Genomic DNA, 13,768 nt, shown 5'->3' on the forward strand with positions numbered 1-13,768 from the left:
CTGGCAGTGAAGCCGCTGCGGGCGCCGCCATTTTGTTGACGCGCGGGGCGGTCCGAGGGAACGCCGTCCCGCGAGAGGGGCCCCGCCCGCTGGGGTCCCTCCCAACATGGCGGCCGCGGCGGTGGCGGCGGCGGCGGCGGCCGCAGCAACAGCGGCGACGGCGGCCGCGGCGGGGACCTCCGCCACAACGCCGGCGGCTGCCGCGGCTCCCTCGGCGGGCACGGGGCGGGGGAGCAGCGCAGGCACCGCGCGCGGCTTCTACTTCAACACGGTGCTGTCGCTGGCGCGCTCGTTGGCGGTGCAGAACCCGGCGCCGCTGGAGAAAGTGAGTGAGGGGCTCTCCCTGAGGGGAGGCTCCTCCCCGGGGCGCCGTGAGGGGCTCTCTCTGAGGGAAGGCTCCTCCCCGGGATGCCGGCAGCTCTGAGGGGCCCCGTGGGGTGGTCCTGAGGGGGTGTCCGGGTGCCCCGTGGGGCCCTGTCACGCGTGGCAGGCGGCGGGGCTCGGCCGTGTCCCCTCCGGGGGGTGCTGAGGGGAGCAGAAGGCTGAGGTCCGGCCCTGAAGCTTGTGAGGTGTAATTAGTCTCAGCCTAATGAGGGCTGGTTGATTTACCCTGTGTATCTGGTGAAATCAAAGTGATGGAATCAGCTCAAGGTTAAAAAAAAAAAGCAAAACGAAAAAAATAGAAATTTTGGTTAAGATAAGCGTCTAGTGACCGTGTAATTAAATAAGAGAATTTTAGCCTTGTGAGGGTTCTCTCTGTGTGTCCTGCTGCTGGCGTGGGCCGGCTGACTGTGCAAGTTCCCGTGACAGCGAAGAGACAACCTCGTGTGTCAGTATCTGTGTTGGAAGGGGCCGAGCTTTTAAATTGTTTCATGCCTTAATGAGAAGTGACTAAATTGGTGAAAAGCACAGCTCTGCGTTGGCGAAAATCATAGTGTGTGACTTATTCTTGGCCAGCTGTTGCAGGTGTCTTTGCTTAGTTCTTGTTCTGGAAATCTGTCATTGCTTTGACAGCCACCTGTAAATGTTTTCTTTAACGTCTTGCTGTTGGTTCACTCTTATCCAGTGTTTATTTTTTTTATTTGAGAGAGTACATGTAGGAGTTAAATGATATCAACAGGTCATATCTAGCTACAATTACTCATGTTATTCCACAAAGTAACCTGACGTGGAACACATGTACTAAAAGTTATTTCAAAGTTCATATTTTCTCTGCTGGATTTTACACTAATCAAGAGGATTACTTGTGTTGTATTACAGATCTTGTAGTTATACTGGGCATCCACTAAGTTGTTTTAATCCTCTAGGAAAACAGTTTCTTAGTTTATAAATTTCAAGATGGAATGTTTAAAGTTTACTATGTAAATGGGAAGTAGCTTGACATTCAAACATAGGTTTTGTCCCTTTCTGCTACTACTTACTAGCATCAAGAAGATTTATAGAAAGTCCATCTGCTTGTTGCATTCCCCCTCCCCTTTTTTTTATATAACAGTTCCGTAAGCAAACTAAGCATTTCAGAGATTTGAAGTATTCTTTAATTGTGCGTTTGCTGGGTATGCAGTGAACTGATAGGTAAGTTGTGGGGAAAATAAGTTCTGGAAACTTAACATGTTAAAAGGATCTGAGCAAAAGTCAAACTCAGCTATGCAGCAGCATTTATTCAGGGCTGTTTATGAGGAAAGCACTGGTGCAGTTGTAACACCACTTCAAATGCTGGATGTCTGAATGAATCTTGAAAACCACAGCCTGTCAGCTTGTTTCTCTGCTATGAAAATATTTGCAACTGCCTTAGTACTACCCAGGTCTATTGCTTGGCATGCTCTAGGGCATGGACATGATGGCTAAATCTATTCCTTTAACAAAAAGCTGGGAGCTATTTGCATTGCTTTCCTTACCAAACATCTACTGGTAGATTTTTGAAAGACAATTTTAACACTGTTGTTCCTTTGGATTGTTTTGATGCTTTTGGTCTTGTTCTCCCATCCTTTCCCATCACTGTTTTTCAGGTACAAAAGCTGCTTTGTATGTGTCCAGTGGATTTCCATGGGATTTTCCAGTTAGATGAACGTCGAAGAGATGCTGTAATTGCTTTGGGAATCTTTCTAATTGAATCTGACCTTCAGGTATTTTTCCTCCCTTGGGCTATTTAACTTGAAAGATGTTGGATTAGTTGTTCAATGAATGAAAAATTGGTATTTAATGTTAATTTGAATTACTGAAATTTGTGAATGCCTTACACATGTGGTACAATATTCATGTCCTTGCTCTAAAGAGCTGACTAGATAAAAGATCAGATATAACAGATGGATGCAGGCAGGGGAGCACAAGCAAACAAGGACAGTACTGATGACAGAAATCGTGGTACTGCCACGGCCAAACTGCTGTCATGTTTCTTGGTCATCACAGCTTAAGGAGGGACAGGAAAGCTTAAATTGTTTTACAGAGGTTTTTTGGGGGTGGTAACCAACACAAAGGCACTTGTTTGTAGATTTTTAAAAGGTAGCTGATGAATTGGCCCCGTGGCATTGAATTTGAGGTAGTAAAGGAGGGAAGTGGTTTTTAAGAGGAAGCATGAAGCGTAGAAGTTTCATTGTTAGAGTATATGTTGGCTGAATATGGAAGTGCAAGAAGTTTTCATAGGTGTGGGCAAACTGTTCAGTGCAATTTGCTCAATGTTCAGTGCAATTTGCTTGTCCTGTCCTCGCCAGCTTCTAAACAACAGGTATGGTTCAGGAGCAAACATGCTCCTGAATGTCAGGTTTGTAACAGCCTTTTTATGCCTGGGCGTTAGCTAGGGTAAAAAGACAAACAGTGCGGATAGGTTGCATTGTATACAAATGTCCCTTTTGTATCTGTCAGCTTGTTTCTGACAAGGTGGTTCTCTTCTCTTCAAACTCTGGGGATGGTATTGTTTCTTGCAGAAGAAAGGAAGGATGTATGGAGTCCTGGTTTCAAAGACATTCACCTCACTTCAAGTCTTTTAATGTTGCTGGGGTTTGGATTGAGCCTGAATTTCCTCCTCTTTGGTGCCTGTTTACTATGATACAGCTTGCATAAATAGTATTAACAACTTTGTCCTATTTGCATTTTGTTAGTATGAAGTTTAAGGCAATTGTATTCATTTTTCTTAGCGTTTTTGTGATGTTTTCAAAACGATCAATTTTAATTAATCCAGCTCTGTGGGGAAGGAAATTATTGTCCTTGGATTTGCAGATTTAACTGAGGTGTTAAACGGGTGTGCTAAGTGATTTGCTTAAGGCCATGGGATGGATCTCCAATATTGAATTGGGACTGGCATTTCTAAATATCTAGCTGCCTTAAAATTATTTTGTGACTTTGATGCAAATTGATAAATGAATTGGAGAAAAAAGATACAGAACTTTAATTAATCCCAAGTTTTATGGAGAATAAACAGTTGCCCAGAATGAAATGCTTGGGTTTATAGAACTGAGTTAATTTGTTTACTTTCCTTTGCCTGTGTTGAAATAAATTTTGCAATATTCAAGAAGCCTGTGGAGTAATCATTAGAAAAAGTGTGTTCTGTGTTTGTTTAATGTAGTGTTTCCATGCCTCTAAAATACCTTGAGTAGATATTTTTCGGCTTTTTGCTTCCATTTTAAATAGAGTATTTTCCTCTTTAGCACAAAGATAATGTGGTTCCTTACCTCCTCCGACTTCTGAAGGGACTTCCCAAAGTCCAGTGGATAGAAGAAAGCAATGCACGGAAAGGCAGAGGTGATATTTGTTGTTGTGCGTGTCCTTATCATTCTCATAGAATGGTAGACAAGAAATAGAAAGAACAAAGCCTATTCAGGACGTGGTATAAAGAGAGGTGGGAGAGGGTCTGGTAGGTCCTCAGCTCTTGACTTGACAGTGTTTAATACTGGTTGTTCTTTAAAAGCAAAGAGGAAGCTGAATACCTCCCAGCTTTCCTGCTTGACTGCTTTATGATAAATTGTACTTCCAAATAAATCTGTGCTCAATATATTTCAGGACTAAATTGGAGAAGTTTGCATGGCAGTTAGGTCAGGAGAGCAGAACCTGAGATTTTTGTGATCTGCTTTTAGTTAGATACTTAGTTGCTATGAAACCACTTAATTTCTTGCTCCCTTAATACCACTTAAAATGAATATAAGAATACTTCTGTTTCACAAAGTGTATTATATTATATTATTTATTTGAAAACCTGGAAAGGTTTTTACAAATTTAAAAATAGGCTTTTAACCCTTCACACTGAAATTATGATGGTTAGAAAGTACTTCTACATTATGTATGTAGGACTCTATCCACAGTCTGTCTCAGAACTGTACAGCATGCGAATCAGTTGTGTTGTCTTTATTATTATTTTCTCTTATATGCCATCTCTAACAGTACTTCTCTCTTACTTTGCAGGGTTGCTTCCAGTAGCAGAAAACTTCAGCTTCTGCTTGGTAACGTTGTTATCAGACGTTGCTTACAGGGATGCCTCTCTCAGAGAGCAGGTAGAGTTTAATTTTGTGCTTACCTTATTCACCACTCCAGTGGTGTAAATGACAAATGTCTAGGCAAGAGTACATCACAGCTGCCTTCCTTCTTCCTTGCCAAGGGATTGGTTGCTTTGACATGTATACTGACACGTTACTTTGCTTCAATTAATGAAGTCAGGTACACAGAAGAAATTCTTAAATCTGTTTTTGCTTCTGGATGTCAAAGCATGACAATCACTGAGTCCAGAGTTCTAGAATTCAAGCTTGGTACTAAGATCAGGGCTGCTGCAATTTTATTCTGTTGTACACACCAGTTAGCTGAAGGCTTTACAAAGGAAGCTCTGTAAGCTGAATGAGACCAATATACTTTTGTAGTCACATAGCATTAAAAACATCTTGTTTACAGAGATGCTTACATTGATAAGTAAGTGTCATATGTGTTGTAGTGATCTCATATATCATGATAAAACCTCTTTACCAACATCTGTTTTTGTATGTCTGTAATGATTGCTTTAGATTTTGGATGCAATTCTACAAGTTATGCAGTTTCTGTTGGGAATGTGCCAGACCCCACAAATGCATGATAAAGGTACTTTTAAAATAACTCTTCATATTTTTACTATATCTGAACTCGTCCTCTGAAATTCTTGTATTTTCAAACTATCAGGATCGCTCCTGAGAAATGAGAAGCTTTTCTCCGTTGACTTCTTAGCATGTCTTTAGTCTGTTGCTGTAAATGAAATACAGAAGCTAGAGATGTATATTAATTTAAGATAACTTTGTGATTTTTCATCTGCTTTTGAACAAATCTTTGTAAAGCACTTTAGGCTGAAGCAGTTTTGTGAACTGGTAGAATTACCTCTCTTCAGTTTTGCTAAGTTACTGTTAATATATTCTTATATCTTTTTTTGTTGTTTGTTCCCCTCCCTCCCCAGAATATTTATGCAAGTATGCAGTGCCCTGCCTGATAGGAATTTCTCGAGCCTTTGGTCGCTACAGCAATTCAGAGGAGGCTCTCCTTTCAAAGCTTTTTCCAAAAATTCCCCCACATTCCCTGAGAGTTCCAGAAGAGCTTGAAGGAATTCGCCGACGATCCTTTAATGATTTCAGATCCATTCTTCCCAGTTCTCTGCTCACTGTTTGCCAAGAAGGAACACTAAAGAGAAAGGCTAGCAGTGTATCTAGCATCTCACAGGTCTGTATGACTTGCCATGTGTTGGAATTGGTGCTACAATGACATTGTGGTCTTGATGTGATTAAGGCAGCCTTAAGCCTGGGTACGTAGAATGTCTCTTAACAAGTTATTTGACCACATTCAGAAATCTTTATTTTGGTTCTATGGCTGACCTTCAAAATGATTTTGTAGCTTCTGAGCTACAAAATAATTAGTGACAGTTAAACTAATTACTGTACCAATAAATCCTGATAATAAATTGCTGCCCAATTCTATTCCTAATTTTATATTATGTTTCATGTTATCCTCATTAAAAAAAATACATATAATGTTTATTGGAAAATTTGGGAAACTGTCAGTTTATGACTAGAGTTTTCAGAAGTGCTGAGCCTATAGGAGCTCTTGCTGGCTTTACTGGCAGCTGTGCATATTCATTGTCATAGGGGAAAAATGGGTTCAGGTGCCTGTTTGGAAACCATGGATTGTTATTAGCATAGTTATGTGCAGTACAGAAGTTGTCATTCTGATCTGTTTCCTCTAATCAAAACTACTGAACTAGCCTTTTTTAACTTCCCATTTTTTGGTTGTAATTGAGCTGTTGGGCCTGTCAATACATTGTTCTGGTAGTTTCACCTGAAGCTGTGTTTCACTATAAGGTGTGAACACACTGATGAGTATTTCTCAATAGTTTTTAAAAGGATGGTTTTAAAAAGTGTGTGATGTTTCAGGTTAGTCCTGAACGTGGAATTCCCCCACCCAGCTCTCCTGGAGGATCTGCAATTCATTACTTTGAAGGTAAATTATTTTGCAAATGAATAATGTGTGATTCTTTTATTTTTATTTCTCTTTACAGAAAATTGAGAACCAAAATCCTTTTGACCTCTTTCTCTACATTCTGGGATTCTTACAGTAATTCTCAGGCACATGCCTGCCAGGTTTCTGAAAAACTGTGAAGTGTGAAGACAGCAGGAAGTAGTCATTATTAATACTACTGATCTCCAGGGTCAGTTGTTTCTGGCAGGCTTCTGAGAGACATGATTTCCCGATGCTAGGCAGTGCCTAGTACTGAAGAGCTTAATTCAACTAAGCCAAAAATATTTGGGAAGATTAGGCTGAGTAACTTTCAGAAACGAGCGTTAATACCGTACTTCACTAAAGAAGTAAATTGGTGGACTAGTGTCTAGAATGTACCACAAAGGTCTCAAAATTCTAGGATTCTAAAACAACAGCTCCATTTGAAGTAAATTTGGTACGAGTCACTGTTTAAGGACCTAGTAATTTGCTGAAGTGAAAAATAATAAAGGAGACACTGAAGTTGCCTCTTAACCACTGGGTTTTGGTACAGCTCTAGCTTTGAGTTTTTGTGCTGTGACATGTAGAAGCAGCGCTTGAAAATAAACCGTATTTGCACAAGTTCAGTGGCAAACTAATTCCGCATGTGAGAAACAAAGTTGAGGTGTTGTGGTGTCTTTGGTTTTGTCTGGACCTTTGAAGTCTTTATTGGTTTGGACATTCTTGGTTTCTCTGTTCTTTCTGTCTCTGAAACCCTGGTTTAAGATGATTTCTCCCACACTACATTTTCTGTTTTCTTCATGTTACTGTTTGAAGAGGCATCTGTCTTCCTTCCTTGTATCACTGGGATGCAGGGTAATTCATCATAAGTGGCCAAGTAAGAAAAATAAGCTATACTCTGTCTACTCTGTTGAACCAACCTATACACTTCTTCAGCTTTAGGTTCTCAAAGTTTTGAGTGTTAAAAAAACAAACAAACAAAAAACAAACAAAAAAACCCCCGTCAGATTAAAGAGACAATAGCAAAATGCAAAGCATAATTAAAGCCTGGAGGCAAGCCTTATATTTTTTCTCGTAGTATAGTTTGTGATAATCATCATATTTAGAAAATAAGACTAATGGTCTTGTTTTTTTTCTGGCTAAGGGCTTAGGGAAAAAAAAAGACTGAATTTTTTTATTGTTGTTAGTAAACAGTGCTACTTGAAAGTCTATTAATTGCAAGAACACTACTTTAGCACAGGCAGCTAAGTACTTTAAAAAGGCAAAGATGTAACTTCTAAACTGCAAGCAGTACCCAAAGCAGTATGATTTGTAAGCTATTTGTTTAATAGAATATTTGAATCTGAAAAAATAATTTTGTATTTGTCTTCGAATTGCAGTAATGAATTGGCTCTTCTTCTAAAATTAAAGCTATGCCCCATGCTCATTCGCTCTCATATAAGGAAAAATCTCACAAGATAGTTTTGACTCAGTCTGTTTTTTGTATCTCTATGCTCAATTCTAAAATGGCATTACAGAAATAATTTCGGGTAAAGGGACATCAGTAGTATGGTAAGAGTTGTTGTCAGCAGTGTCTGTGACATGAACACAAGCTAAAATCAATTCCTCACAAAGGATTGTTGCTTTTTGATGAACAAATGTGTTTTTCATTGTAGTTTTGTCTTGATTTACCAGTAGATGAGCTGAATTGAGCCTCTTGATAACTTGTCAGTTAAAGACTGCACCCATGTTGGAAATAACTTTTCAGTGGTGATTAAACACTACCATTAAACAAAATCTATGTATCCTTTCTCTCCCCAAAATTTTTTCTCATACTTCTTTATTTTTTGATCAGGTTCATATCTTCCTGATGGGAGTGCACTGGATCCTGATTATTACTTCACTACGATCAGCTCCAGCTTTTCAGTTTCTCCTCTCTTTAATGGCATTAACAATAAGGAGTTTAACATCCCACTGGAAATGCTTCGCCAGCTTTTGAACATGGTATGTGATAGATTGCTATGAAGGTTGCAGCAATTTCCATACTAGAGGAAGATGCAGTTTATTTAAGCTTTTAGAAGCGCACATAAAAAGATTGTGTTTATCTTTCAAGCTTTGTGTAATGTTATTTTTATGGCATTTAACATCATGTTTCAATAGTATTCCTGAAATGCAAAGTTGAAATGTGAAGTTGGAATATCAAATAAGCTTGTCAGATTCTTTCTTTTGGTGTGTCTCAGACCATGTGGTACTTGTGTACTGACAGTTGCTGAAGTAGATTGTTTTTTGCTGTGAGACTAAGACCCTCTTCCAGAAGAGTGTTGTTGCTGTGAATTCATGCTGAGTGGTAGAGGCTACTGGCCCTGGCTGCTTCATGCACCAGCTATTTTGGAATGTTGCACAGAGGCTGAAATATATTAAATCTTGTTGCAACTAAAAATTCTTGTAGCATTAATTTCATCTTACACTTTGCAGTAGTGATGGGTGTTGTCTTTCCATGTGCAAAATTGTATCATCTTCCTATCTAGAGTCATGAATATAAATCATCCTTTTTTTCTTTTTTCCTCTGTAGGTAAAACAGATTGTTGGGGATTCTCTGCTAAAGACTTTAGATGCAGTTGTAGCTGAAGTTGCAGAGGTACGTTCTTAAAATACCTTTCTCTTGACTTGAATGCTTTGTCTTAATACTTGTAAATTAGGTTTTTTTTTTTTTTTTTTTTTTTTTTTTACTATCTAAGGTATGCCTTGTCTTTGTAAAAGGATATTTGTTTTCTGTTTGATCTGCTCTTTCAGTTTTTTTTAATCTAGCCCTGGGCTGTGTTAAAATGAGGGGAGAGAATATTTTTCACTAATAAAAAAGGAAATAATTATTTTCTTTATTCAGCTATCTGAGCTCTGTTACCCTACTAAATTACAGCAGTGGTTGCCCAAACTGGTTTACTGTAGGCTCAGACTGTAGAATTGTTGCTTATTTCAGTAACACTATTGTCTTTTTTCATGTAGTTAAAATGTGGTGTGTGTTTTTGTTTTTTCTCTTTTCTTCTGGCTTGGAAATCACTGCTGCTCTTGTAGGTATCATTTCAAGAAATGTCATAGCATTACAATTCTTGGACCTTCAGTTTTAGAGGTGGCATACATGTTCCTGTACCACATATTATGGAGTTAGCCCCATTTCATTGGAGGTGTAAAGCTGTCATAAAAGGAGTATGTTCAGTTGTGTGGGAATGCAAGCGCTGTTCTCTCCAGCCATCTTTCAAGTTCTGCCATATTTGAAATGCAGGCCGAAGTGGAGACAGCTTCAGTTACTCCTTTGCTGTCTCAGTAAAATGATCAATTTGATTTTTATTTATTATTATTAGAATACTGAGAACACATATGAGCTTTTCAAATCAAAAGACTGACTGAATCTTATTTAATGGAGGTTGTAAAGTTGTTAAAGTGCTTGTACTTGTCTTTCTGTTTACATTGTGGGGCAAAAATTGTGACTCAAATGAGAAGATTTATTTATTCATGTTATGGAAAATATTGCATTTTTAATCTGGATGGTTCTTTCTTTTCTTTTGCAGACAGGTGCTAACACAGATCTCTATTATAAAACATTCAGTGATCCTCTTTATCTTGCGCAGTTTAAAATGCTGAGAGACACATTATACTATATGAAAGGTATAGTATTTATTTATTTATTTTTTGCCATGTAATTTCTGATGTATTTTGAAATGTTTCCATGTAAAGGTGCTAGGGAAATAGAGAAAAAAATTCTTATGACACCACTGAAATGATTAACAGATGGCATTTTAATTGTCTGATTACTGGTGGACTTTGCTACATATTTTATCTTTTTAGGTAGGGCATAAACTTCATGAAATCATTCATGACATTGGCAATTAATTTCACACGTGCTTTCATTCTGATGCACTGTCTCCCTTTCTCCTACTATAATGCTATTTCCTTTTATTTCTTTAGATCTTCCCACTTCATTTGTGAAGGAAATCCATGATTTTGTGCTTGAACAATTCAACACCAGTCAATCAGAACTTCAGAAAATCCTTCATGATGTTGACCGACTGCACAATGAGCTGAGTCCTCTAAAACTGCGTTGTCAGGCTAATGCTGCCTGCGTGGATCTCATGGTGTGGGCTGTGAAAGATGAGCAAGGTGAAAAATGCTTTTCTGTCTCTGGAATGTCTGGTTTATATTTTATTTTTAACTTGCAGGAATACTTATAAGCTCTTTGAAAGCTCAGAGAAATATAAATAAAAACTTCAGTTGAATACTTTTAGTTATTAGAATGCACACCTTAAACTTCCATCAAGAAGTTAATGAATTAGTTGGCCAGGTAGTTAGACATCTCTTTACAGAAATGAAATCAGAAACTTCCTATTGGCTCATTTAGAAGGGACAGTACAATTGCTGCATTTTGCTTTTTATTTTCTAGTTTGTTTTATGTTTTCAATTATTGCTTTTTGTGTCTTAAAAGTTTCTTAGTGATTCATTAAAGGGAATGTTTTTTCTTCATTGCTATCAGTATTGGTAAACTCTCACTTTTTCTCAAATTTCTTTCTTTCTTGTGTTATTCTTACACATCCTCTGAGTACATGTAGCATTTTTTTTTCCTTTGACCCTTGCGAAAATTCATTTCTGTCAGGTGTGAAGTACCCTCAAAATCAACTTTAAGTACTGTCATTCTTTCCATCATAGTGTTTGACAGGGCTGGTTAGTGCAGATGCTACGATTTTGTGTTAACTCTAACACAACTTTTTTTTTTTTAGAAAAAGTACTAAATCTCTTTGGGGAATTGTAGTACAAAGGGAGTGAAGATGATAAATTTTCTTCATGTTTTAGGCATTCCAATAACATTGAGCTGTGTGTGGCCTAATAACAAATCTGACAAACTTATTTTTTTTTTCTGTTGGGTTTTTGGTATTAAGGTGCAGAAAACCTGTGCATCAAGTTATCAGAGAAGCTGCAGTCAAAAACTTCCAGCAAAGTCATCATTGCTCATTTGCCGCTGCTAATTTGCTGTTTGCAGGTCTGTTTTTACTGTATTTGGCATGACTATATTGGGGAGGGAGTTGCAGGTTGCTAGAAGAGCATTTTATATCTCCTGTTTGCATTACTTTCCATTAATGTGTTCTTCATTTGGATTTTAGGGATTTGGTCTTGAAAGTAGATCTGCATAAGAGTAATGCTTTCAAAATTTACTTAGCTCAGCTTGTTCTTGCGGAATAATATTGATGAGTGTTTTTAACTCGTATTTCATTTCTGAAATATTTAGTGTTATAGCCTATTACATAAACAGCTAAACTGGGACTGGCAGATCACTGACATTGAAGACTAAAACTTGGTTATTCTAATTTTTGTCTTCTTGTTGGACACAGTCTTACAGATGTGGTACTTTGCGAAATTAGGATACTAAATTATCAGGATTCTGTACGCATTGGAACTTGTCCAGTAACTTTATTTTTAGACTGTGCAGTTAATTTCATATACCTTCTGTGAAATTAATTGTGAAGAAAACAGCAAGGCTTGAGTGGCATGCTATATTCTAGGATAACCTGAAAGAATTAGAGGCTTTAAATGTTTTCAGTCATACACTAAATATTGAATCCCTCAGAACTATCTTTGTTTTTGGTGTTCAGATGAAGTTGCAAGCTTACAGTTGAATATAGCAGCACAGTTTTTATTTCAAATGATATATGTTACCTAAATGATTTTTTTCCTGTTTTGCTTTTAGGGTCTAGGTCGTTTATGTGAGAGGTTCCCTGTTGTGGTTCATTCTGTCAATCCATCTTTGAGAGACTTCCTTGTGATACCTTCCCCAGTGCTTGTGAAGCTTTACAAGTATCATAGCCAGTATCACACAGGTAACTGGGGGGTGGTGTCATGTTCCAAAGGATATGCTAGCGGTCATTTTGCAACTGTTGTGGCTTTTTGATGCTTTTAGATGTTCTGTGATGATGGATCAGTAGGGGGAAAATGGAGATGAATTTGATTTTTAGAGTGGAGAGGAGGAATGCAAATCAAGGTAGAAGTATATCTGTGTGCTAGCAGTGTATGTAGAACTACGTTTTATTCTAGGAGCAATATTGCTGTGCTTGTATGCTGAAACTGAGATAGTCTTATCTCAAGCACTTTTCTCCTGAGTGAGATCACCAGCAATTGCAGTGTGATGCTGTGTTATTGAAGGTTGTATTGTGTGTGTTTTATGACAAATTTACTGGCAATGTCAGCTTATTTAGCTTTAAGTAGAACTAACCTATGTTTTTCTAGTTCCAGAAAAGCAGGTGCTTTTTCCAGCAGGCAGTTGAAATAGTGTCCCATTGTGTAGACTGTGCAGCATGTGTTGATAAGCAGAGAATGGTTACTTTCAGTTTGCAGGTTGAATATTAGATTTGTATTAGCATGTTACCAGGATAGGGTGGATGAAAAAGTGTGCTATTTTTTGTTTGTTTGCTTTATAAGGCAAATCCTAAGTGGGTGGACAAATGTGTGGCTGCACTTTGGTACCTTTTGGCCACTCTTAGTGGGTCAGCATCTGTGTGCAGAAGGGTGTGCTTACATGCACAATGGGGTGAGCAAGTGTTGTGAATCAACTTCCTAATCTTTAAAAATGCAAGCCTTTAAGGCTTGTTTTCTGTCCAAAGTTAATCTTGGAAAAAGTGGCTATCAGTATACTGTTCCATTTTTATTTTGTGACAGCAGTTTGCCATGGAAAATGTTGGTTTTCCTGACTTGACAGCCTTGTAGAATCTTCTTGCTCAGGACAGCAAAGACAGAAGGGTGGCATTAAAATTCTGCAAGAAAATTTTGTTTATAATGACCAACACAGAGTAGAATTTTCTATGCAGTATAAATGAAAGAAAATGAGTAGATAGGATATGCAGATTCAATGTGTTTAGGAGGCTTTGTAATTTTAAACTATTCAATCTCTATTACATTATAGCTCAAATTTTAAAACAGAGTTCTTCAGCCCTCTGACTGTTTTGGTGGCACCCAGTGATTCTTTTGTTGTTGTTTTTGAATTGTATTAGTGAGTTATGATTTCCCAAAAGAAAATGTTCCATGTAAATTAATTGCTAATGCAAAAGCAGTATCGTAATGCTAAGGCAGAATAGATAAGAATGGAAACTTGAGGTGACCAAATTTAGGAATGATTGTATTTAATTATTATTAATTTATATTGTGTTAAGTGATATCTCACAAAAGTACTGACAATATAAGCAATTTCAAAGTTCAACTCAATTCTCTGACCTGTAAAGTATCCTCTTTTGCATTTGCCAGATACAGCTCTGCCTGTGTACTCTCAGCTTGGAGGGGGGGAACATTTTTTGAAAGGTGCTGATTTCTGTACTCTGTA

At 38.1% G+C, this 13,768-nt stretch overlaps 1 protein-coding gene across 2 annotated transcripts in view; it reads left to right on the top strand.

The window, feature by feature from the left end:
* Positions 1-106: 106 nt before the first annotated feature.
* Positions 107-13,768, top strand: part of PI4KA (phosphatidylinositol 4-kinase alpha) — a 60,743-nt gene continuing 47,081 nt past the window's right edge. Inside the window, exons 1-13 of one of the 2 annotated variants that reach the window (XM_035556832.2) lie at positions 107-325; positions 2,007-2,123; positions 3,642-3,735; positions 4,393-4,481; positions 4,983-5,055; positions 5,402-5,661; positions 6,369-6,435; positions 8,267-8,415; positions 8,984-9,049; positions 9,978-10,074; positions 10,375-10,566; positions 11,340-11,440; positions 12,146-12,275. In XM_035556832.2, the coding sequence (XP_035412725.1) occupies positions 107-325; positions 2,007-2,123; positions 3,642-3,735; positions 4,393-4,481; positions 4,983-5,055; positions 5,402-5,661; positions 6,369-6,435; positions 8,267-8,415; positions 8,984-9,049; positions 9,978-10,074; positions 10,375-10,566; positions 11,340-11,440; positions 12,146-12,275 (1,654 nt within the window). The remainder of the gene's footprint in view (positions 326-2,006; positions 2,124-3,641; positions 3,736-4,392; positions 4,482-4,982; positions 5,056-5,401; positions 5,662-6,368; positions 6,436-8,266; positions 8,416-8,983; positions 9,050-9,977; positions 10,075-10,374; positions 10,567-11,339; positions 11,441-12,145; positions 12,276-13,768) is intronic. The other variant, XM_035556834.2, reaches the window with a different exon arrangement.

The sequence above is a fragment of the Cygnus atratus genome, chromosome 17 (assembly GCF_013377495.2).
Source record: "Cygnus atratus isolate AKBS03 ecotype Queensland, Australia chromosome 17, CAtr_DNAZoo_HiC_assembly, whole genome shotgun sequence".
Taxonomy (NCBI): domain Eukaryota; kingdom Metazoa; phylum Chordata; class Aves; order Anseriformes; family Anatidae; genus Cygnus; species Cygnus atratus.